The 22,581-nt window shown below is 53.9% G+C and overlaps 5 protein-coding genes across 5 annotated transcripts; 1 reads left to right on the forward strand and 4 right to left on the reverse strand.

The window, feature by feature from the left end:
• Positions 1-1,215: 1,215 nt before the first annotated feature.
• PUNSTDRAFT_145805 (uncharacterized protein) lies at positions 1,216-4,660 on the reverse strand (the record flags this gene model as incomplete). Its single annotated transcript, XM_007387074.1, has 13 exons — positions 4,357-4,660; positions 4,228-4,295; positions 4,114-4,171; positions 3,836-4,058; positions 3,278-3,596; positions 2,800-2,857; positions 2,596-2,725; positions 2,445-2,536; positions 2,201-2,411; positions 2,059-2,149; positions 1,977-2,001; positions 1,799-1,916; positions 1,216-1,736 (listed from the first exon to the last, which is right to left on the reverse strand). The coding sequence occupies exons 2-13, from the start codon at positions 4,281-4,283 to the stop codon at positions 1,216-1,218; spliced, it is 1,902 nt and encodes a 633-aa protein (XP_007387136.1). The 5' UTR covers positions 4,284-4,295; positions 4,357-4,660.
• Positions 4,661-6,299: 1,639 nt separating this feature from the next.
• PUNSTDRAFT_122298 (uncharacterized protein) lies at positions 6,300-8,734 on the forward strand. The gene is made up of 6 exons (XM_007387075.1): positions 6,300-6,468; positions 6,530-6,665; positions 6,736-6,825; positions 6,886-7,137; positions 7,194-8,177; positions 8,242-8,734. Exons 1-6 carry the CDS (start codon positions 6,358-6,360, stop codon positions 8,637-8,639), a joined length of 1,971 nt encoding a protein of 656 aa, XP_007387137.1. The 5' UTR covers positions 6,300-6,357; the 3' UTR covers positions 8,640-8,734.
• Positions 8,735-10,417: 1,683 nt separating this feature from the next.
• On the reverse strand, positions 10,418-11,822 carry PUNSTDRAFT_54767 (allergen). The gene is made up of 6 exons (XM_007387076.1): positions 11,778-11,822; positions 11,703-11,721; positions 11,489-11,644; positions 11,332-11,407; positions 11,181-11,260; positions 10,418-10,901 (listed from the first exon to the last, which is right to left on the reverse strand). The coding sequence occupies exons 1-6, from the start codon at positions 11,783-11,785 to the stop codon at positions 10,734-10,736; spliced, it is 507 nt and encodes a 168-aa protein (XP_007387138.1). The 5' UTR covers positions 11,786-11,822; the 3' UTR covers positions 10,418-10,733.
• A 6,129-nt stretch (positions 11,823-17,951) lies between these two features.
• PUNSTDRAFT_74378 (cytochrome P450) lies at positions 17,952-20,418 on the reverse strand (the record flags this gene model as incomplete). Its single annotated transcript, XM_007387077.1, has 15 exons — positions 17,952-18,121; positions 18,180-18,208; positions 18,268-18,300; positions 18,356-18,610; positions 18,647-18,676; positions 18,724-18,897; positions 18,955-18,984; positions 19,040-19,106; positions 19,154-19,404; positions 19,457-19,629; positions 19,681-19,762; positions 19,873-19,932; positions 19,992-20,083; positions 20,137-20,231; positions 20,289-20,418. The coding sequence occupies 15 exons, from the start codon at positions 20,416-20,418 to the stop codon at positions 17,952-17,954; spliced, it is 1,671 nt and encodes a 556-aa protein (XP_007387139.1).
• An 813-nt stretch (positions 20,419-21,231) lies between these two features.
• Positions 21,232-22,456, reverse strand: PUNSTDRAFT_127815 (cytochrome P450; the record flags this gene model as incomplete). The annotated part of the gene is made up of 8 exons (XM_007387078.1): positions 21,232-21,488; positions 21,539-21,567; positions 21,626-21,658; positions 21,719-21,952; positions 22,008-22,037; positions 22,089-22,262; positions 22,314-22,343; positions 22,401-22,456. The coding sequence occupies 8 exons, from the start codon at positions 22,454-22,456 to the stop codon at positions 21,334-21,336; spliced, it is 741 nt and encodes a 246-aa protein (XP_007387140.1). The 3' UTR covers positions 21,232-21,333.
• Positions 22,457-22,581: the final 125 nt, after the last annotated feature.

Raw genomic sequence — 22,581 nt, forward strand, 5'->3', positions numbered from 1 at the left:
CTGATATCTTGCTAATCTATGCATGTAGGCTGTAATCAACCAAATCTGAGACGGGCGGAAAACAGCCTGTTTTCCACCCTGGGGCATGGATAGGTCGTAGATGGCTAGAAAAATTCGTGTAGATGCATCTGACCGGTGTGAATGGACTGACATAGGGTGCACTGCCACATCGGTGTATCTACGCCCCATAAACGCGGATATACCTGTTGCACTCCGAGTAAAATATTGTTTGTGGGATGGATATTGGGTGTAAAAATATCTTCTTTTTTTCTGGGTCGATGTGAATCTTCTATACAGGTCCTGTTACGTTGACGCACTCGCCTAACCTAGCCGTTGATTTTAAAAACGCTCGACGCACTTGCGGTATTATTTCTTTTTGATTTAAAAACTTCCACGCATTCGTTTTTCCCACGGTAAACGCGTCCATAAATCACGATAAAATGTGCGCCAGCTGGAAGTGCAGTGGGGCGATTTTTAGAGATAGTTACTGACCCCAGAGCTATTGTATTGGGCTCACAAACCGCCTTGCACGGCGTCTATCATAAACATTTTATTGGCGGCTGCGCTGTGATTCAAATTTGCTCAGGATGGTCCCTGCCCCTTGATATCCTGCTATTCTAGTCATGTAGGCTACAATTGACCAAATCTGAGTTGGACGGAATTGAGGCTCAATTCCTAGCTGGGCCGTGGGTAGGCTAACGCTACCGTCGTATGCCCTCCCTCATAACCCTAATTCAGTCGCTATGCCTACCACTCTTGGTACAGGCTGCACTATCAGAAGATCCTGTCTTGCGCATCCTGATTCAGAGGTTCTTGAAAATGTGGCAGGCGATCCAATACTCAGATATGATGCAGGTAACAGTAACGTTCAGGTGAGCTCATTTTGCAAACCGTTCAGAGATAGTGTTAATTGTTAGACATGAATCAGGCAGACATACCCTCTGCTCGTTCGGCATCTTCATCCTTCCATAGCGACTTTTTTGAGTCACGATTCGGCTGGTAATGTTGACATATAGCGAGGTCCCGCAGGCGTATCTTTCATGACTGCAAAATTGCGAGGCTTGGTGATATTCACGGCTCTGTACATTCAATTCAACTTAATTTGCGGCTAGACTCGACATGGACGGCGCTCAGGCGAGAGGGGGGGCGCTGCAGATGCGCGACTTACGTTGACTCCACTACGTCGAAATGAGCTCTGGCATCCTTACCGGGTGCTCAAGGCTCCTGACCCGCGAGCCAGAGTTTGACGAGTTCCAGGGTTTCTTCGGGCTTATCGTACGGAGCCATATGCCCCGCGCCATCCACCGTTGCAAACGTGAACCCCCGCGCGCTCCTCGTCTTCCCCGCCGCAACGCCGTTCACGCTCCACTCCCTCAACTTCTCCCCCTTGAACTCCTCCTGCCCCGTCCACTCGAGCTCGAGCGTCCAGCGCTCGTTTCCGACCCAATTGCAGCCCAAATCGTGCGCGCCGACGTAGATGAGCGCGCGCACGCCGCGCTCGAGCAGCGCCGCAACGTGAAACTGCGTGGGCCGGCGGTAGTCCATCGCGGCGTGGAACGCGGCGCTGACGGCCGGGTTGCAACAGCTGACGTTTCCCGTGAAGATGGGGTCGACGCCGAGCGCGGTGCGGACGGAGGGGAGGGAGAGGTAGTGCCGGATGTCCATCGTGATCGGGTAGCAGAGTGTCTCCGAGAGGGGCCCGTCGCACTCCTTACTGATGTCGTACGGATTCAAGCCTAAAGGGCAGCAGGGTCAGCTAAAACGCTCTTTGAGCTGTGAGGAGGGACCGAGCGCGTACCGGTCGCGAGGAACGGGTCGTCTATCTCGGTGCCGCAAAAGCTCTCGGCGGCTGCGCAGTTGATCGCATCGAACTGGTCCACGCAAGATTCATTCATCCATTTCACGCATCGGGGAACCTGGCTTCAGGGGTCAGCTGAAGTATTGAGGGTAGGTCCAAGAGCCCAGGATATACATACTGCCTGCTTCATACGAACGCAATCTCTGATTTGCAGGTCAACATCATACTTGGCCACGGACATCAAGTGAGAAATCACTTACGCGATAGGCAAAATTGGGCTGACGGACGCGGTCGTACACATAATCTCGTACCTCGACGGCATCAGGGTATAGTAATCCGTCACACCATTGCCTGCAACATATTCACCACCTCGAAAGGAGGATATATATGACGAGCACTCACCGATCATGATAGACGTCAGGTTGATCGGGATCATCCCCGCTTTGACCAGCAACACGTTCTGGTCGTACACGGCTGAGGCAAAGACTGGGATGTACTGCCCGCCGTACGACTCGCCCGCCATATGAAACCCTCGGCCCTTGAACTGCGGGAAGTGCTCGAAGAAGATCACGACAAAGGCGGCAATGTCCGCAGCGGCATCTTCGCTCGTGTCCTACGGATAACATGAGTGTATATTCGGAAGTACCGGAGGCATGTGGACTCGCGACGTGTCGCCGTGTTCGGCGTATGAAAAGCCGACACCGACGGGTTGGTCGATGAAGAAGATGTTCGCCGCGGCTACGAATGAAACGCTTGTAACCGTGTCCACGACTTGTGCAAATCGGATGTATGCACACCGTTCCACGAGTAAGGGTTGTAGACCGTTTTGTGGTCGGTGGAGGGGATGAGGCACGGACCAAGTTCCATGAAAAGCCCTATCGACGAGCTGCAGCCTGGCCCTCCGTTCGTCCATAGAATCACGTCGTCCTGATTGGGATCATTCCGACTCTGAGTATTTCCTCGGGGCCAGTGACGATACGGAAGTGTCGGGCTCGAAGTACCTCGAAGAAGTAGAAAAAGAAGTGCTTCGCTTCGATGTCGATGTAACCCGTGTATGCACTGAGAACAGCAACAAGCGGTGTCAGTATCTCCAATGGATATACTTCGAAAGATTCAGGGCCAGGATGTTGACGTCCACCCTCGACGTTCGACTACCGCACGGCAGAAGGACGACAGCCGGAACGAAGGTGCACAAAAGCGCGTGCAGTTGAGATGCTTGAGTACGTCGAGAATGCACGGGAGGCAATGCAACGAAGAGCCGCCATTGACAAATATAGGAGATGCAATGTTGATCATTACATAACTACCTGAAAACCCTACCTATACCACCGCATTCGAAGCATGTCTGCTGGTCGAAGATCAAGAAGGAGGGGGTGCCGCGACCTTGGCAGCGCCAACAGAGTTGCCCGCCTATCCGAAGGTCTCCCGGACTAACCTGGGGACAATATCAGCCAAAGCGCCCGTCAAGGACAACCTAACGATCCTGGCGCCGCGTTCCCCGGCACGCCCGCAGCAGGGGGATGGCTGCGCGAGTAGCTGTGATGGCTGGCAACGCAGGGGTAGTCCGGCCTTCGACCATACGATTGTGTCCGCGAACGGCCGAGGTCGCTGCCCGGGCCGGCTGGGCGTAGTTTCGGTAACGGTCGCTGGAAGCTCTTGCCCGACGTGGATGGCGTGGGTGTCGCAGAGAAATTCGTGGGGGCGTGCGCAACGGCGCCGCTGTACGGCCGAGAGTATTTCTCCCAGCATTTACAACAGGGGTGCGAGGGATCGTAGTACTTGAAGCCGGTATTATGACCTATACGCAAATGAGGGCATGAGGGGTAGCTGCATGACACGGTTCAGAAGTGGACTCACACTTAGGGCACTCGTATCCTTATGGATAAACCAGCATCTCTCCGTTCCTCCACAGCGGGTGCCCGGGCACCGGCGTCCTGGTCGGTCTCCCATCGTCAGGAACTCCTGATCCGGATTCTGACATTGTGGGCGATGCGGGCGGATACGATAAAGTTCTTGAGCCTGACGTGGACGGCGAACGAGGCGACGGCCCGGGAGGCGGCGCGTATCGGCTAGACAGGGCAGGTGAAGACGATGAGGGTGGAGTCGGATGGGAAGCAGAGGATGATGCGCCGGCTTGGCCACCACCTGCCGCATAGAAGTCGCGGGCGAAGTCAGACAGGGATGCTTGTGTGGAGATAGGGGCGGGAGCGGGGGAAGGCGAGACTTGAATTGAGGGATGTCGGGCCGGTGGTGGTCTTTGCTTGGCGTATCTCATCGCTCAGTCTTTCCTACACGTCGGGATGGAGCGCTAGTACATGAAGAACCCGGGAGAGTCCAGTTGTAGTCGTATCAAACGCGGCAAATGTGAGGAGGCTGAATGAGTTGATAATATTGAGCACAGGAAGACCTTCACGAGACATTCGACGTACTTCGTTTGAGCGACGAGCTCTTCATCAGGGATGTGATCCTTCTCCAAAGCGAACATTTTTTGCACGCACTGCACACCAAATAGGTTCGATTAGAAGTGGCAAAAACTAAAGAACATCGAGCGCACGAACTCATCACACTCAGGATATCTTTCCCTCGTCCGACCTGCTCCGCGAGCGCCTGGTCCCCTGTCTCGAACGCCATCTTCTTTTCCGCCCATAGCCTGCGTGCAGTCCCGTCCATCTGGTCAACGATCCTTTGTAGCATGCGCATGTGCTTGAGGCGCGCATACTCCGCAAGAATGCGGCGAAATCGTGGGGAGCCGATGCGGGAATTACTGGAAAGAATCGGCGCAGGGGCATGAACGGGAGTAACGTGGGCCTAGCGTTAAGATAGGGAGCGGATTGTAAGCAGTCGGTATACGATGAGGTGGTGAACCTTTAGATTTGTCAACGGGATCTCGCGCGACTGGAAAGCTCGGAACGCATGTGAACATCGGAAGCTTACCGGGCGATGGTGCCTCGGGCGTTAGGATGGAGATCATGTCTGACCTAGTCCAGTCACTTCTGATTTCTGATGAGGCTCCATGATACGCACAAAATACGCACGCTAAGGACAGATCTTAGGCATTCGACTAATTCGGGTCGGGAGGTGACAATCAGCAGCCTATATCAAGGTTCAAGTTATATTGATAGAAGCGAGTGGTGAAGCTTGAAGCTTCGAGGTGCTGAGGCCTGCGCCCTACGGGTGAGGATGTGGCAGTCGAGCCTGCCCTGAACCGCGATGCACGAGGTTGGCGCGCCGCGCGGGGGCGCCGACCTCGACGACGACGACGACGACGTGGACGTCACTGATGGTCTACCTCAATATACGCTTTCCCCAACTGGTTTCACGTCCGAAAAGAATCTTTAGATTTCCCGAGTGCATTGCTGCTGAGGCCTGCAATCTGCTCGTCACGCATGTCTCAAAGGCAAGTAACTGCCGCCCAATACGACAAGCTACGCTACCTCAGATCGAGATCAACGACGTGCCGATTCTAGGGAGAAACAAGCCCGGGATCCTATAACACCTTCATGGTGCGTTCTTTGCTCTCAGCGCCTTCAGCAGAATGACTGATGACGGTGCGTCATAGTCCTGTTTGTAGCTCATTTGCCTTTGTACTCCTTCCGCTTCCTATCTTGAACCAAATCGTTGCGCCGAAAATGAAGGTGTTTGACCTACGGATCTTTGCACGAAGCCTCTGACCTGTGCTGCAAATATCTGGGAAGATCGGAGTGCGCCCTTCGAATTCCTTGAGCTTTCGCCTCGAGGCGGATTCTAACTTTAAGGCCTAAACAGCGCCTTTGACAAATTCAAAGCCCGTCACCGGCCATGTTTTCTTTGTTCCTCGTCGCCTTTCTTTGTCGTCATCTAGCTTATATGAGCGCATGATCAGCACGCTTCAGTCCAGCCTCCAACCACTCTTTCATCTTTCTCGTTTACTACATCTCTCGCATCCAACTACGCGCCCTGGAGGCAATTGTTGGATCTCACCACAAAGTAGAGCGCGACTCGTTACAGGTAATCCCCTTTGTCTTCCCGCCACTCGACTACTCACTGACGATTCCCAAGTTTCCTCGCGTAACGCCACCTTCACGTTCTTTGCGACCACTACACGACCCCGTCGATCGGGTATCGACCGCACGATTACACCAAGATGGATCCACGAACAGCCCACGAACACGCTGATGACATGGACGAGAGTGATTATTCGTTGGACTCGGATACGCAAACCGATGTCGAAGAAACCACCGCGGATAATGCGGGAGGTCTACTCGTGAGTCAAGATTGTGGACGTTAGCATTCCAACCTGAGCCGACCCCCCTTAGGCGATAGATAATTGGGCCAAGGAGATCGCAGATATGCTTGAGGAGTGGGAGTCCGAGAGAGCACTCCGCCCTGACGCTAAGCCCCTGACTCTGGACGTGAGCAGAACTCTTACAAATGATGAAGGCTCCGCCGATTGACACCATTTGCTCCAGTTCGGCGCACCGCACACCTTCATCAACGGGCAGTTTCTGTTGGCGACAGAATTGGAGCGCAAGACATTCGCCAAGCGCTGCGGGAAGGACGATGATAATCAACCGGTGGAAATGAGGAAGCGACCTGACACCGAGCTCGACTTTGGCGAGGTCAAAGCCGCAGTCGAGAAATACCTGTCCGTCAGGTGCGGAGAATACAACTACCACGCAGCCGTGCCATTGGTGAGTGAGACGTGAATCTTTCTCCGAGCTGTACTGAGATTGTTGCGCTTCCGACGACCAGTTACTCACAACGTTGACGAACTACTTCTATGACCTGCACGTCCGTTTGATGGATACGATCGTCGATGCGGCCATGGCCAACGCCGAGAGGGCTAATAGGGCTGCTTTGCACGTTCGGGATTTTGCGGTGGAGTATAGTGTGTATAAACCGTGTCCTGGCCTCCTGGCTCTCACACGACTCTTTCTGACTCTCTGCTCTTCACCCAGCTATGCTCGTCCAACAATCGCTCTTAGCAATTGCTGAACATGATATCCGTGTATGGCATGCTTCGAAGGGGGACGAAGAGAGCATGAATTGTACGTGGTCGTGCTTTAGCGTCTGGTTAGCAGTGGTTCATGGCATTTATTTGGACATAGGCCATTTCAAGAATCATGTCAAATTCAACGCGCCGCCGGATTTCAGAGAACACACGCAAGAGACCGGATATGTGATCTCAATAGCCGATAAAGAATCGTGGAAGCGCACTGAGGAGGCCATGCGTTCTGCGCGAACGATCTTCCAAAACAAATCGCAAGACATGGCGAAGCTCAGGGAGAAACAGAAAGCCGCCGACCGCCTGAAGCGCCTCCAAAATAAGCTGGACGCAGCAAAGCCATCGACACCCGCTGGTAAACAATCTTGGCTCCGAGATTTATGCCCTTTCTGACTGGTGACCATCTTGCAGCCTTAGTTGATGGGAAGTGTTCGAACTGCGGAATCCCTCTTCAGATGCCGCATGCGACCCAATCTGACCCGGGCGCGGCGCAAGGGGAAGACCGGAATGTGCATCCACCCGAAGACGAATCGCGGCCGCAGCCAGGGCGGCCTGTTCCAACCTCAGTTCCTCGTGGTCAGGGGCGAAACAAACGCGGCGTCTCCGTTTCCCAGAGGAAGACCAAGAAATTTGTGCGATCCTCGGCTGGTCAGGACATAGCCAAGGTTTCATCCTGTCCCAGTGGTTCGGACCCACTGTCGGGCGCGTCAGCACCTGCCGGACCATTCACCTTCACGTCATCCATGCAAGCAATCGTTGATCCTACACCGGCCGCGTCGGCTTCCACGGGCCCGTTTTCCCTCGTCCTGGAGCCATCTGAAGTCAGCTCACCGAATATACCACGATGCCCTGTGCTCTGCGGCCTTGATGCTCAACCTTCATCCAGTGCACTACCGAGCGCTGACCTCCGCATAGGCACGGGCCCTGACCAGGACGCGCAGGGTCAAGCCGCCGGCTCGCTACTGCCCGCCCACCATGAGCCCGATTCGACCGCAACACCACAATGTCGGTTGCCGAACCAGTCTCGGCCCCAAGACTTCGAGAACGAACGAGCCAGACCATCGCCGACCATTGTCATACCCGCTCGCGCGCGCAGCCAGTCCTGCTCGAGTGCTACTTCGTCCACTCTCGTTACGCCCGTTGACGCCAACATTACGCCAGGGGGAAGGCACGCTACGCCACCGGTGTTCTACAAGGGAGGCAAAAAGGTTCCGCCGCCCCACGCCGCCCCAACTCCGGAATCCGTCAACGCTCCCCCGAAGAAGTCAACCGATAAAGCTACTCCCTCAACTAGCGCAGCAAATGCATCTGCCGGCTCCATGCCGCCGCCACCGGTGCCAGGCTCACGCGTCGGTGTTCATGCTGGCATGTCCTCGACGCCGCCGATAACGACCAGTAAGTATCTATTATTCTCGACCCCGTGTTTCTTGCCCATTATGCTCGTGTCCGTTCTCTGCAGGTGATGCTATGTCCGCCGCCGCCGCCGCCGCGGCGAAGCAGCCTCGTGGCATCGAGGAGGCCGCTTCGCCTCTGGATCCACCTGCTTCTACCGCCCGAAGGGAGCGTGGAGGCGCGCGAACACGCGCACAAGAGCCATCGCAAGGTTCGCCATCCGATCCCGCGCCAACACCGCGACCGCAGACGCGTTCTCGTTCGCGCACGGCGACCGACCCCACGTCGTCCTTATTGTCAGAGCCACTGAGACAGGCTGGGAACGTTACCAAGGCGCATAAAACTCCGACCGCGTTGGCTGCGCCTCCGCCGGCACCTGACACAGGTGCGGCGGCGCAGACGCGCAAATCCGGACGTGCACTTAAGAAACGCAAGCTGAACGACGTGGAGGATGCGGAGGATTGATATCGATCGTGCTTCGCGATCCAGATGGCGTCCATGCCGCGTCAACCATGTATCGTAAACATGTACGTGCTTTGCGCACCAATGCTAATCCTGACGCCGATCACTGCGCTGGCCTTGAGGCTCGATCGCATCCCGCACCCGACACGCTGGGCGCCTTCGGGCGATTGCGGGTAAGCAGCTTGAGTCACTGAGAAGAGCGGGCCGTCAACTTTCTCCACCCTACGCTCGGGCTCATCGGTCATTGCGATCGCTGACATGTACATCTCTGCTTGAATCTGGAGAGCAAAGTACGCGAGAACGGTACTACGTGCGTTCTCTTTTCATAAGTTCGCTCAAGGTCGATTATCCGAAGCTACATACGATTGGCAAGTATCCGGTATTTGGACCGCGCCGGGTTATACTACCTACCTAGTACCTACCTACCTACCTTAGTCGCATGGGTGTCGTCGTCCCCGGGGTCGATGGTGCAACGGATCTGAGACGAGATGTCCCCTTGCCCATTTGGAGGTTGCGTCACTCTTCAGGCGTCCGGCGAATACTTTGCTGGAAGACGCCATGATGGCTCGAGGATATTTGGCAAGCCGAGTGCCTGATCTGAAGAACTAGGCTCGAAGATCCGTCGAGTTGCCGAGGTGTTCGATATCGCAGAAAGTCCCTTGGGCACCGTTGATGGTAGATGCGCATCGTGATTCTGTTTGACCATCTTCACGAGATCGACTCTGGGGTAGGGACATCAAGCATACAGTCCTGATATGTGGACAACTATTGACGAAAGCACGCGGGCGCTATTGAGCAAATCAAGAGCGACAGCATTCGAGGGTGTTGCGAACAGATGAACGAGCGCCTGGTGATGGAGCCCCAGCCCGGCACGGTCGTCCGCGCCAAGCGAACTGTTGCGATCATTGCGAGGTTCATGACGGCGAGCATGGGATCCAGAACGACCAGAATTGTCATGTAGTAATGAAGAGTAGTACAAGGCGGGTGCCGAGAGAGGTTTCCGTGTAAACAAGAAATTCACAGTCGGAGGAACGGCTCGGAGCGCCAGACGCTGTGTGTCCCGTCGACGGCCTGAGGTCGCTCGTTTCGATCGTTCCACCCCCGAGATGCCAGAGGAACTAAATTCAGAGTGAGACAGGTACGCGGGCATGTGTTGGAGAAGAAGAGAGAAAAAGAAATAGAGCATTCGGCGTTATCTCCCTTGGCAGTCATCCGGTCGTGCAGGTCTCAGGGGCTGATCTAGGTCGGTGCGTCCGCATGATGGGCTAGAGAGCCTTACGAGTTGTATCAGAACTGGGTCGCTCGAGATGATTGCTTGCCCTGAAGAGGCACCGAGTAACAGAAAGAGATCTGAGAGTCCCCGCTGCATGATTCGAATCGGATTATATCCGGACCTAACGGATTCAGTCGAATACGAGTGAAGTCCGATCGTTCGGGGGGGTGAGCTACGAATTCGAGGGCGCTCACAGGACGCTTTGGTGTGCCTTGAGGTTCGATGAGGAAAACCTGAGAAGGGAGGCGCGTGGAGGGGTAGCCAGCATACAAGTTGGCCGAGGTTCCTGAAGGGCCGTGGCCGTGTGCCCGGGCGGCGTAAAATGCCGTCGGGTCGCATGCTGAGGCACTGTCCACGACGCGTTACCCGATCGATAAATCGCGTCGTGGCGTGGAGGCAATAGAGTTACTCGCAGGTAAACTCGAGACTTGCCCTCGAGTCTCGACACTGACCTGTTTCTATGAGGAGGGTTACTGAGGGAACAAGAACCAAGGAGTGATGCAGGGTAAGCGATCCATTGCGGGGTATACAACCGATGCAAGCTATGCACATTAAAGAGAGAAGGCTAATAGTATGTAACGCGCGGGAAGTCGTAGCAGATAGGTAGATACCACCGTGCCTCTCCGTATTATTACTGTAGATGTACACCCCTGGTCCGCCCGAGGGGACCAACGCAGCAAAACACCCATGTCCGCCGGTTCTCACTGCCAAGTCAGAGAAAACGGATCCCACAGTCGGCGTGCGGCCTACCCGAACGCAACTGCGATCGCCCTCAGGTTATGCACAGTTGAGCGCGAGAGAATAAACAGTGTTGAGGGCTCCGGTCATAACGTCCCGCACCGCTTAATGACGATCGGCACGCTCGGTTTGCGGAGGATGTCGTCGGAAGCGAAGCTTTGGATGCGCGAGATGACGTCCTGGCCTTCCACGACCTCGCCGAACACGACGTTCTTGCCATCACACCACGGCGCGGGTGTAGTCGTGATGAAGAACTGCCGGAGGGAGGGTGCGCCACGAAGAGAGAGAGTTCTGTCAGCAACCGTACGCCAGACACCCGGGAGAACGATAGAGAGCGATGGGAGACAGCTTAAATGAAATGAAGGATGGGAACGCGGCGGATCCAGCCCAGGGGGAGAGGGGGAGAAGCGTCTGTCAAACCGGGGGAGGGCGCAGACAAGAATAGCACCGCACCCAATCTGCCGAGGAATCCGCAAATGCACGAGCGCCACGAAACGCGAAGAAGAGAGAGAGGACAGGGACAACGCACACACCTGCGACGTGTTGGAGTTGGGTCCACGATTCCCCATGGAGAGTAGCCAGGGACGGCTATGGCGCAGCGCGAAGTTCTCGTCTGTATGTATGGCGGAATGATGATCAGCTATGATACAAGGGTGCAGCCGGATAATCCGCGGCGCGGCTGACCTCTGAACGGTTGTCCGTAGATCGACCGACCTCCCGTGCCGTCGCCCTTCGTGATGTCCCCGCCTTGGATCATGAACTAGCATCGGATGAAGAGGGTGTTAGCGCGCGGGGCCCCATGGGAGATGAAGCATCGACGAAGGGCGGGGTCGTCACGAACCTCAGGGACTATCCGGTGTATCTTTGAGCCTTCGTATCCGAAACCGTGCTCGCCCGTCGCCAGATCACGAAAGTTCCGCGCGGTATGTGGCACGGTCGAGTCGAAGAGGCGAAAGACTATCCTGCCAGCGGGGACGTTGTTGATGGCCATGTCGAACTGGGGAACGTCAGGTCAGTCATACATTCTATCTTCTGCACGACGGTGAGCACCGTACGTAGACGTTCGGTCCGTTTCTAGAGCGCGGACACAGTGAGGACCACGCAACGACTGAGCGCAGGCCGGGGCGTACCTGGCCATTGTGAGAGTAGTTTTCGAAGAACGGCGAGTTAGGAGAGTAGGGGATTTATGTTGGGGGTTCAGGATAGGGTGCCAGAGAGGATGTGTGCCCTTTATACCACATCATTTGACTAATGGCCAATTGAGGTGGCCGAGGTGGGCAGCTATACGGGATCGGTCACAGATCTATCAGAGCGGCGGAAGTTGCCGGAGCGGGTGAGCCACGTCCGAAACGGGACAGCGTGTCCTTCTCATGCCCCGGACTTATCCACGCGACATCATATCGCCTCGCGCGCTGCTCAGTTATCGCGGAATCCATTTCACCGGCGAACGCCGTTCACGGATATTTCGTCCCCTCCCAGCCGTTTGACTAAGTGACTTTCATACGTAGCTTGGCTGCACCAGTTCGCTCCGTGATCTACCGGTCTCTGGTACTGCCAACGAACATGTGAGCCGGGTGACGACATCTTCCGGGGACAAGGAGACTCAGATTATGGCCAGCGTCGGCCGCGATCGCACTCGGCAGTTCTGCACACGAAAAGACAGACTCCGCGTTCCGTCAGTGGGAAGTTTTCGCGTCGTGTCCTAGCCGGGAACTCAGTACGTGTTTGAAAAACAAGTCCCCGCCCCACAGCGGCGAGCGACATTGGAAACGCGGCAAACAACACGTGGATGCTGCAGAGCCGTGCCTAGACTAGGCAAAACCCTCCTAAAAGGCTAAACAATCCCCGCTCATGGCCGACATGGCGCGCAGGTGGGACGCACCCATATGCTGCGTGCACGCGTTCCCCGAACAGTGAATTCGTCCTCGATGCTTCGCGCTGGAAGGTTTTGCATACCATTCGCTCTCTCCCTGTGGTATCTATGGTGAGTTAAGTAGTGGGAGAGAGAGGCAACTTCGTGGGAGAAGCGCCTCGAGGACCCGTTGCGGCTTCGCGGCGCCCTCACGTTGTCCCCTCCGTGCCTCCTTCTTCCCGGATTCTCCGGCATTCCCCAGTCTGGGATCAGTAACAATAGATATTTTGCCATCGGCGATGCAGGGGCGGGAGCCGAGAACGTTACTCTAACCACCCCCCTGCCCGGCTCGCCCCTTCCATCCCCGAGGATGATCAGACTCTCCTGGAACGATCGCGACGGTGACGGTAACCAGCAATCAATCCACGGGGCAGGAGTGTCGGCAATCTGTACGTGAGTCGCTCAATTGTTCTTCTTTTTTTTTGCGAAGATACTGAACCGGCATCTTCTCTTTGGGTTGGCTTGCTGGACCGGAAAGGGCAACCCCATCCTCTGAATATATCACGGCCGAGAAGGCCCTCGAGAAGGGAAACCCGATAAATGGGTACCCGTATACATTCCAATTACATTGTTCATTTACCGCAGATGGATGTAAAGTTTGACGATGTGGTAAGCCATCTCAGACTGACATCACGGTGGCGTGCGGATCAGACGGCTGCGCCAGAAAGGAACGGCATTCAGTGGATGGATTGGGCAATCGACGTAAAGATACTGGAGGATGTGGCGGTTCTCGCTCGTTAGATCCCAATGTGCGGCTCTTTTCTCTGGCAGTTGGACATGCCACATCGAAATGCTAAGGGACTGATGCAGCACCGGACCAATGGGACGGAAGTTTTGTTCTGTACTGTTCGGGACCGCGCGGTCACTTCAATTGGGCACTGAGAAATGAAAGGCTGAGGTACGTCAATCTCTTTCGTTACGTGCACGAGTAACCCGTAGAATCTAACGGACTGTCCACGTGTGTGTAGGAAAAGTAACGAGTAATTTGTTGTTATGCCGGTCTATTCGGCACCGATACAGTGGCTACTACATACTATTGAGCGACGGGTCCCTCTTTCATCGAGCGCGAGTTTGCTTACGCACTCTCTCCAGCGAAGCCCTGCTAGCGCAGTAGTGGCGCTGTTCTCTGCGGTTATCTCCTTACACGTGTCGGGCGGTGATAACAGGCACGTAGACACGGCAGGGGAAGTAAAACACTCAATCGTAAACCCGGAAGACGCATAATGGGCATCAACATTCACGTAGGATGTATATACACTTCTCGTCTCTCCTCGTTCGATCGAGCTGACTGGCATCATACCCTAGCTGGATCTTTATCACGGCCTCGGAGGTTTGTGTCTGCCAAGGAGTTCCTGTCCATATAGTAGCGACGGAGTGGGCCTGCGTGCACACGTGCTGCATGCAACGTGTATGCTCATACCGAGAGTGATTATATGTTTGTATTGGTGAGCGCGAATAAAACGGCAGTCGCCCTCTTTCTACACTATTACGAGCCCACAGATACCGACCCGAAGCCTCAAGTTTATCTTGGTGTTTCCTTCACACAGTGCGATGTTCTCCTCCGCCATCGTGACTTCATATCGTTCGGCCGAGATATGGACATGAAAGCTGGAAGACGGCGCTCTCAATACAGATCCAGGTCAGATACCGAGAGAAGGCCATTGGAACTCGATGCGCACACTCTTGACGAGGTGTGCATCGAAACTCCCCTACTTGGTGCTTCGTGAAGTTGATCGAGGACGGCATCCCAGGCTTCGCGAGGTCTACGACCTTGTGCCAATGTGCCTCGATTTTCTTTTCGGACGAAAATTCACAGACCAAGTTTTCGTGTGTGTGTGTCCCCTGCTGCGCATTTCTGCGAAACGATCACTTGCTCATGCAACCACATCTGCACCGCCGGGAATAACGGTGTAATTCGTGTCACCCGTACAGGCACTGACGCTACGGACATACCCATGGTTTTCCGCCCATCGGTCCAAATCCGGAATCAGGCCACTGATATTGGGGTATGAATGTTATCCTCTGTTCGGAGGCGGATGGTCACTCGCTCACACCCGTACGCTAGGAGCGGCAGCACTCTCATGGGATGACCCGACCGCTGGACCATTGCAAGTGCCGCCGCAGGGGTACCGGCGGCGGACTGACAATAACCGCTTCAAGTTTTCCAGAAATCTGTCACAGAATAGTCCACGGAGGTTGTGAGCGAGGCTTTTAGTGGCATGTCTGGCGAACATCTTCACGTATCCAAAATCACCTGTGCACACAGGCGCGCGTGTCATCCTTTCCGTGGCTATCTGGGGCGAGTGAATCGAATCGATGAGAGGGCGGCAGGAGTGCAGCTGTGCGCTATGGCAGACCACTTCCTCATCCTGGGCCGCTCGTGACCCACAATCTCCGCTGCCACGTACGTCGCTTGAACCGCTCATATTGCGAGCATTTGAGCATCCGACTAGGCTCGGTTGTATCAGCAGCACTCTTGACACCGTAGTGCCACTCGATGAAAGGAGAATGCCGTGTAGTCGCTGGTCCCTAAGTGAGTAGCCGAGTGCACAGATGTCACTGACGTTTCTCACGATGGTCCTCGCTATCTGCGCTTGCGTCTCGTTGGCCATCGATGACGTCGACGCAAAGGATCCGCTTCTGCACACCTACTCCGACATGGGAGCGAGCTTCTGACGGGGATCATACCTTACATCAGGCCGCAGGATCGTACCGTTATGCATGGTACTTACAAGACAAGCACGGCATAGCTGCCTGAGCTACTCTTCGAAAGCTGTCGCCAGCTGCTAAGGGTGGGGCACGGGTTAGAAGCCAGTAATCTGATTAGAACTTCATCAGATGCATCTCTTCTATCCGGCGACTTGTAAGCGAGCGTACGTTCACAACAGATGATGAATACTTGAGCATTGGCTCCTAGCCGCCAATGAGGGAGGGCCAAATGGAGATCTCCGAGAGCCAGTCAAGCTACGTGAAGCCATGCGGTCATGGACAGGGAAACGAGCCACTGCGGTCTAATCGGAACGAAGACATTACCAGCGGCAAACGCGAAGCCCCGGCGCGTGAGACCTCCGCGACAGCGTACGCACAAGGTTGCGCAGTAGGCGCCTAGGTACTCCTTATCGTGTGATTGCCAAATGAGCATCGGCGTATCCCGCTGAACCGAGACTTATGCAGAATGGTATATGGGGGAAAGGGAGACGTCCACAGTAATCTCAGGGCGTAGGTGTCAAACGCGAGCCCGAAGGGCTTGAGAGCGCTTCCTATCTTCAACGCCGACAGGGTTATACGTATGAGGTGTCGATATGTGCTTCTGACTTGCGTAATCGCTCCCGGTACACCGCTCTCAAGGAGACACTACGGGCTGGATCAAAAGCTGACAGCGGAAGCGGTTTGCGGCGTGATCAGACTCCAGGCACAGCTGGGGATAACGTCCGGGACCGAGCTAGATCTCATGTTGCGCATCATCTGGCGAACAGAACTCATGTCCGGATCGAAGTAAGTGCCCGAGCGGAAAAGCCAAAGCCTAACGAGTGTTTACACATGTGAAGGTGTTATTATGTCAATATTCGAAAAGACTGGTCTCCCTCAATGAAGGCCGTCTTTGCGCCAGTTCGAGTCCAGCGCGGATACCGTCATACGGAGTTCTAGTGCTATATGACTCGTTCGCCGCAACAGCGGAGCCATCAATCGTACGAGAGCGGGAAGGACAACCTAGTGATGAATCGAAGCGCTTGCAACCGTGCATGCGTAAAAATTACATCATTACTACTATAGTTTTACGACATTATGTTCGTCCCCTGTCCCCATGGCTTCATGGACTGAACCTAAAATGACAGGTTGTCCCCTGTCCCCTCACCTGCCGGACGTCCGTAACTAAGTGTGGGAAAATAATGCTTTGACTGTGGAAAACACAAATGTGATGTATATCACTTCAGGACCAACGGGCCGGGTCAAAATGAACTTCCCACGGATAGTTGAACTAACGTGTCCCTGTCCCCCTTCTACAATCCTGAACATAAGGTCGTAAAACTACAGTAGATACATTTGCGATGTTATTGAACTTAATGACCAGCGTTGCGGCTGGATGAGATCACAAAGACTCTAAATGAGCCCCACAAGGTTCAATCAGCTATAGGGTCTATACATTGCTACGCTATCATGATGCCGACTTACATCTGTGCTCGGCCAACCAACAATAGGACCGTATGTTTGATCGTCCTCTACGCAATGGGTCACCTTCGACTCCCGCTGTCAGGAGCAAAAGTAAAGATCTCCTTTAATTTGACAGTCTTTCTATGAGTGTGGAAAAAACTATATCTGACGAGCGACATTCTCCAGAAATTTCAGCCGGAAAGTTGCGATATCGGTGACCGCCGAGGGGAACACCTTGAAGGCACTTATCCTCACGCGTTTGTCCCCATGAGCATCGCCTATCCTGAACATGGACGAAACACCGGCCAGTAACGGTCGTAGACGTCAGCGATGGGAAAGAGATTTGTCTCATCATTGGTAGCTCCAATATGATTCGTTGAGATAACACAGTAAGTGTTTAGGTGACGCGGAAAACGCCTGGTCACCTCTATGCATGTCCGTTCGGGGATGGATCAGGATGCATCGGAAACCGGGTACGCCACGACTATCGTGATACGTATCGGAAACCGGGTACGTCACGACTATCGTCAGTCACGGTGACAAGGTAACGAGGCTGAGGATGTAAGTACACAACCGATAGGAAACCAGTGCTGGTTGACATTACCGACATGATTATGGAGGTATGCTTGACATCTGACGTGGCCGTAGAGAGTCGGTTCAATGTCCAATCTGAGGCATACCGCGTCATTGATTTGTATTCTAGAAGACCCCAGCGTGTGCATGTGTAGCGGGCACAACGGCAGTGTCCGGAATATAGTCGCCTGGCTGTCGTACGGCGGGGAACACAGATCGTGTGGAAGCAGCTGCAGTGGGTCTTCGCGTGCATATTGCCCGGTATAATGGAATTTTGTGACAGGCGATGAGAGCAGTCCCGTGTTTTGTCTTCCGGAGTCGATCGATTACATCGGGGTGCGGGAGCTGGCAAAGAGGATGGTGGTGTGCCGGGGCGCGCCGACGAAAAAGACGGGGCTGTCTTTCTCACGCCACCTTCGCGATTTTCTCTCGAATTGTCGTCAATAAAGTACGTATCGTTCATTCACCAAAGAGATGCTCGTATGATGCCTCCAGTAAGCGGGAAATGCTAGATGCATGCAGGAACCACGCGATAAGGCGCCATGTACCCATCAGGCGTGCTCCGCGCTCAGCTCAAAGAGGTATCAATTGAGTACACGACTCTCCTCTTGACATCACCGCTGCTACGAATGTAGAAATGCGCAGAGCGAGGCGTATGGTGTCTGTATTAAGAATCTATCTCTGATGACAGCAAAGGCGTAATGATTAGCGGAAGATGGGGCTTCGCATCCTCCTGGCCTTTGACTGAAGGCACCATCACGTTGCCCAACCTCCACACGATTTCCGACTTGGACTGCTCAAACTTGAAATTGTGGATCAGCATGTATATCACAGCCTCTGCAGGGTTACGGTGCTGCGTAAGTACAAGGGCGATCAACGACATTCCACAACTCACTCATCTCCAATTCCGAGAATTTGAAACCGCTGGCGTTATCGAGTCAAGTCAGTCATTTCACCAACTTCACATGACGTCTGCGACTCACATGCATGCGCGACTACCACCAAGAAACGTGAGCCTTTGATGACCGTCTTTGAGCATCTATCACAATCCATATCAAGATGAGCACTCACTGATTGGAATACACGCCAGGTATGTGTGCATCCGTGACGCTATCCGGGAGCGGCTCGAGCCAGCGGCCTGGTTTCCATTCCAGTGCATCGGGGCCCCAGAGTGCCTTGTTCCTGTTCGCCATCGCCATGCCTACGAATATACCCTGATTGTTCTTTATCGGCAGCTCGTGTATAGCAGTGCCATCCACGCCAATGGTGGGCGTTCGTAGGGGTATCACGATATCCTTACGTGCACTAGAGCAACGGTTTAGTGAGCTATAGTATTCGATCTATATGCAAGCTGGTGCTCACGTCCTTTGTACGAAGGGCACAGGAGCGTACCTAAGGAAATTAAAGGTATGCATGACGTGCAGATGACGAGAGCTCACAAGCGTAGGGTTTCACGAATAATGCTATCAAGCAGCGGGAGGGACATCAATTGCTCGTAACTTGGTAACGTGTTTGCAAGCTCCACATGCAGTCCGCGGATCTCCTGCCGAAGCTCATCTTGAAGTTGAGGGTTTCCGGACAGCAAATGCAGTATACGAGCAAGTGCTGATGAGCTGTAGGTGTCCCTCATGAGTACGAGAATCAACTCTGTTCAACGCATTGGAGCATACGTGGTATCATATGCAGCGAATATGAGTAGACTATGGGGACGGAACGTCACTTCGAACGAAATATATGGATAAAATGAGCACCTACTTCATTTGTCCCAACAACTGATCCTCAGGCAGACGATCCTTTTCCGCGCTCGCCATATTTGCGCGCACTACATCTGTGTCATAGGCGATGCCGGTAGAAAGTCGGGGGGCTTACGAAGCGTCGTCATAATGTCCTTTCCGTGTGCTACCTGGTCGTACTCTTCGCCTTCCCCACGCATTATTGCCTGCTTCTTACGCTCATAAATTTCCTTGCTTGTCTCGTCCATCATATCGACAATGCTCTTGAGTGTTCGTACTGAGGGAAATGGAATCGCGTCGATGATCTTTCTTCCTAGTCCAGGTGGTAGAATGGCACTGATGTAGGGCAACATGATACAAAGAGGTGCGATGGGAAAAAGCGACGGGCTGTTCGAACAGGTCTTGAGACGGCAATGACTGTCAGAGAGAACAAACGCACAATAGATTCTTTGCGGATTCGCTATATATGTTTGCTGCTCCTTCCTTCAGGGCATCAAAAGAATAGCCTAGTCCGCCGACTCCAATGTATTCCAAAGCGGCCCTGGAGCACCACTCCAGTATATCAATCTCAGATTTGGGTCCTTCCACGTGGCGTGTCAGAGCCCTACGTAACTGAAGAAACAGGATCTATGAGAGCGACTGGTCCATTTGCGGAGGACTAACCTGCTCGGTGATCGTGAAAAAGGTCGGGACTAGCGTGCGTAAATGCGCAGGAGAGAAGAGCGGGTTCAGCATCTTGCGTTGCCTGAGTACGTATACGTCAGCATAGGCGGAGACAATTACCATCGGAGGCGGACCGTCTGTGTTGTTCCCCTGATCATTGTGATGAGTGTCGTTATTTTAGAACGCATAAACGGACGAGTGTACTTACCAAGGCTTGCAACTAGACCGTTCCCAAATAACAGTCTCGATGTTCTTTGATGCGTATTTCAATCAGATACGATGGGACTGGAAAGAACAGAATTCATTCGTACTCAAGACTATGGGCGCTTTCTTCAAAAACATCTTGGTCCTTGACCAGGACATGATGCAGTGCACGAGGATCCGTGAGATATATATGTTCGTCCTGAATGTTCAAGCTAAGGTGCGGTGAGACAGATAAGATCTTGAGCACAATACCCCAAAGAAGCCGTGAACCTTGACGGCAGACCCCATGTCACCAAGCTGTTGATGAAATGCGAACCCGGAGGTATCCCATATTTGCCGGAAGTTACCTGCCATTCACTGTGAACGAGTGACATCTTGATGAGGGGTTGCAAGGAGCTACATACCGACAAACAACGATGGGCTCGGCGGTCCGGGAAGATTTCTGAGGACTGATTTTACCACCACGCGCTTGTACATTCTCCACGTGCCCCATAGCGCCAGCACAAACGCGGAGATCCCGATGACACCTAACATGAGCAGACGAGCGATGAGCAAAGATCGATGGCCACAGCGAACTGGGTGCTCTGCCTTTATATACCCAGGCATGAGAATCAATGGCTTCATCGATATCCCGTGTGTAGCCAACCCAGAACACCTGTGTATCATTTAAGGAATCGTAAGCCGTGTTTACATCGCATGACACTAAGACGGATCTCTCACCGAGTGCTTCATTCATCATTCGCGGCGCGTCCGGCAGCGATGCTGGCATTCGGAACACAACGAGATAGGTCGGCATCGATCTTGTTCCATGCGAGTCAGGGAATACGCTTACTGAGTAAATGAAACTTCGCGCAGAATTGAACTCGTGGCATGGAGCGGGTGTAGTCAATGCTGTCGATCCCCTTTCCCTGGACACTGTACGTGCTGCGTGGTTGATATCTCGAGCTGACATGTTAGCGCAGGCATCGTAGCGCAGGTCTGAGAGCACACAAAACGTCTACCTAGAGCTGCGTTGGTAAGTGATGTGAACGTTCCGACGAGACAAAGGGGGCGCCCACCAAGTCCCAACGGCACGAGCAGTTCCCGGCAATCGGAGATTGCGAAGCATCTATGGGCTACTATTCAAGGATCTTCATTCCGGGAATTCGTCGCCGAGAAGTCTTGCTGTACTCGCTCCCAAGTCTCATGCTGACAACGTAAGCCGGCACCCGAGCCCGACGGTGACATCGTGGACCGCGGTCAGACTGACCAATGGTTACCGGATAGTGCGGCGATCGAACCGACATGACGTCACGAGCTTCTACTTTCTCCGCTTTGTCCTGTCCGAGTACTGAGAAAGAAGGCATATTGTTGCATAACACGGGCTCAGAGTGCGGCGTACAAGGCAGAAAAAGTACGACAAGGTAGTAACCAGCACCTTTCGGCCCCGCATCTGCACCTTCCTCGGAGCTAACGATCGACCAAGCTGACTCGAAGAGGAAGCTGTGGATGGTCGTTATCCTGCCCCTTGATGTACGGGACCAACACCGGAGTCATCTTCCACGATATTTCGGAAGTAGGAGGTTCGAACTTGAAGTTGTACAGCATCATGTAAAGCACCGTCTCTGTGGAGTTTGATCAGTACGATCACTGCACAGAAGAACGGGCCACGCACTGATTTCAATCTCTGCGAACGTGAACCCGCTGGGTACCAGGAGGCGATGAGCGACGTTTTCAGGATTCGAGGCAGGTGGTGTCTTACATGCATGAACGACTTCCGGCAAGGAATGTCAACCTGGACAGCGAAGGCGTTTCAGTGCGACGCGAAGGGGGAGGTTATCAGTAACCCGCTCACTGATTGGCATAAACACTCGGTATCTTGGCGTCCGTTACCGTAGAGGGGAGTGGTGAGCGCCAGCGCTGAGGTTTCCACTCCTCGGCATCCGGTCCCCACGTGCTCTTGTTCCTGTTTGGACTCGATATCCCTATCCAGACGCTTTGGCCTTGGCGCACAGGCACTTCGTAGATGGATTTCCCATCTGTGCCGATGACGGGAGTCGCGAGGGGAAGGACTGTGTCCGTCGTGGCACTATGAGATTATCAGCCGGTCACGTCCAGGGATCAACTATGATTGGCCAACATACACTCGCGACATATAGGGCGCCGGCGGGTGACTGCAGTCTCGATAATTGAGCGCATCGCTATTCGACGACCAAAGAACTTACAGTCGGAGAGTCTCGCGGATGACACTGTCCAAAATCGGCATCGACATTAATTGATCATAAGACGGATCGATATCGCCGAGCTGTTCACGCATATCATTGATCTCGTTGCGAAGTTCATCCTGCACGGCTTGATTCTTCGAAAGGAGGTATAAAATGCGAGCTATCGCGGAGGATCTGAGAGTAACGTCGCTTCAGTCGCGCTCATTAGAGAGTCGAGATACGCACGTGGTGTCGTAGGCTGCGAATATGAGCAATCTATCCCCAATCCCGTTTTAGTTGGACGCGATGAACAGATATCATAAACGGACGCACGTCATCTGACCGATCACTACGTCTTCTGGTAGGCGCTCGCTCTCATCAACTTCCATGTTGGCCCGGACTACTCCACCTTCAGCCCCAGTGAAAACGGGCAATTATGATACGGGATGTGCGGGATTGCAACATCCGAAGCACATAAGCGACAGAATCAGGCCGGTCACCAGAGATTGTGCAC

Source organism: Punctularia strigosozonata (assembly GCF_000264995.1).
Source record: "Punctularia strigosozonata HHB-11173 SS5 unplaced genomic scaffold PUNSTscaffold_13, whole genome shotgun sequence".
In the NCBI taxonomy this organism is placed as follows: Eukaryota; Fungi; Basidiomycota; class Agaricomycetes; order Corticiales; family Punctulariaceae; genus Punctularia; species Punctularia strigosozonata.

Excerpts from the sequence above, each read along its gene's own strand:
- PUNSTDRAFT_54767 (XM_007387076.1), bottom strand. Across the intron at positions 11,408-11,488 it reads TACACCGGATAGTCCCTGAG|TTCATGATCCAAGGCGGGGA; the intron begins GTTCGTGACGAC and ends ATCCGATGCTAG. Across the intron at positions 11,261-11,331 it reads CTACGGACAACCGTTCAGAG|ACGAGAACTTCGCGCTGCGC; the intron begins GTCAGCCGCGCC and ends CCATACATACAG.
- PUNSTDRAFT_122298 (XM_007387075.1), top strand. The coding sequence starts at position 6,358 with ATGAGGAAGCGACCTGACACCGAGCTCGACTTTGGCGAGGTCAAAGCC. Across the intron at positions 6,469-6,529 it reads ACCACGCAGCCGTGCCATTG|TTACTCACAACGTTGACGAA; the intron begins GTGAGTGAGACG and ends TCCGACGACCAG. Across the intron at positions 6,666-6,735 it reads GGATTTTGCGGTGGAGTATA|CTATGCTCGTCCAACAATCG; the intron begins GTGTGTATAAAC and ends CTCTTCACCCAG.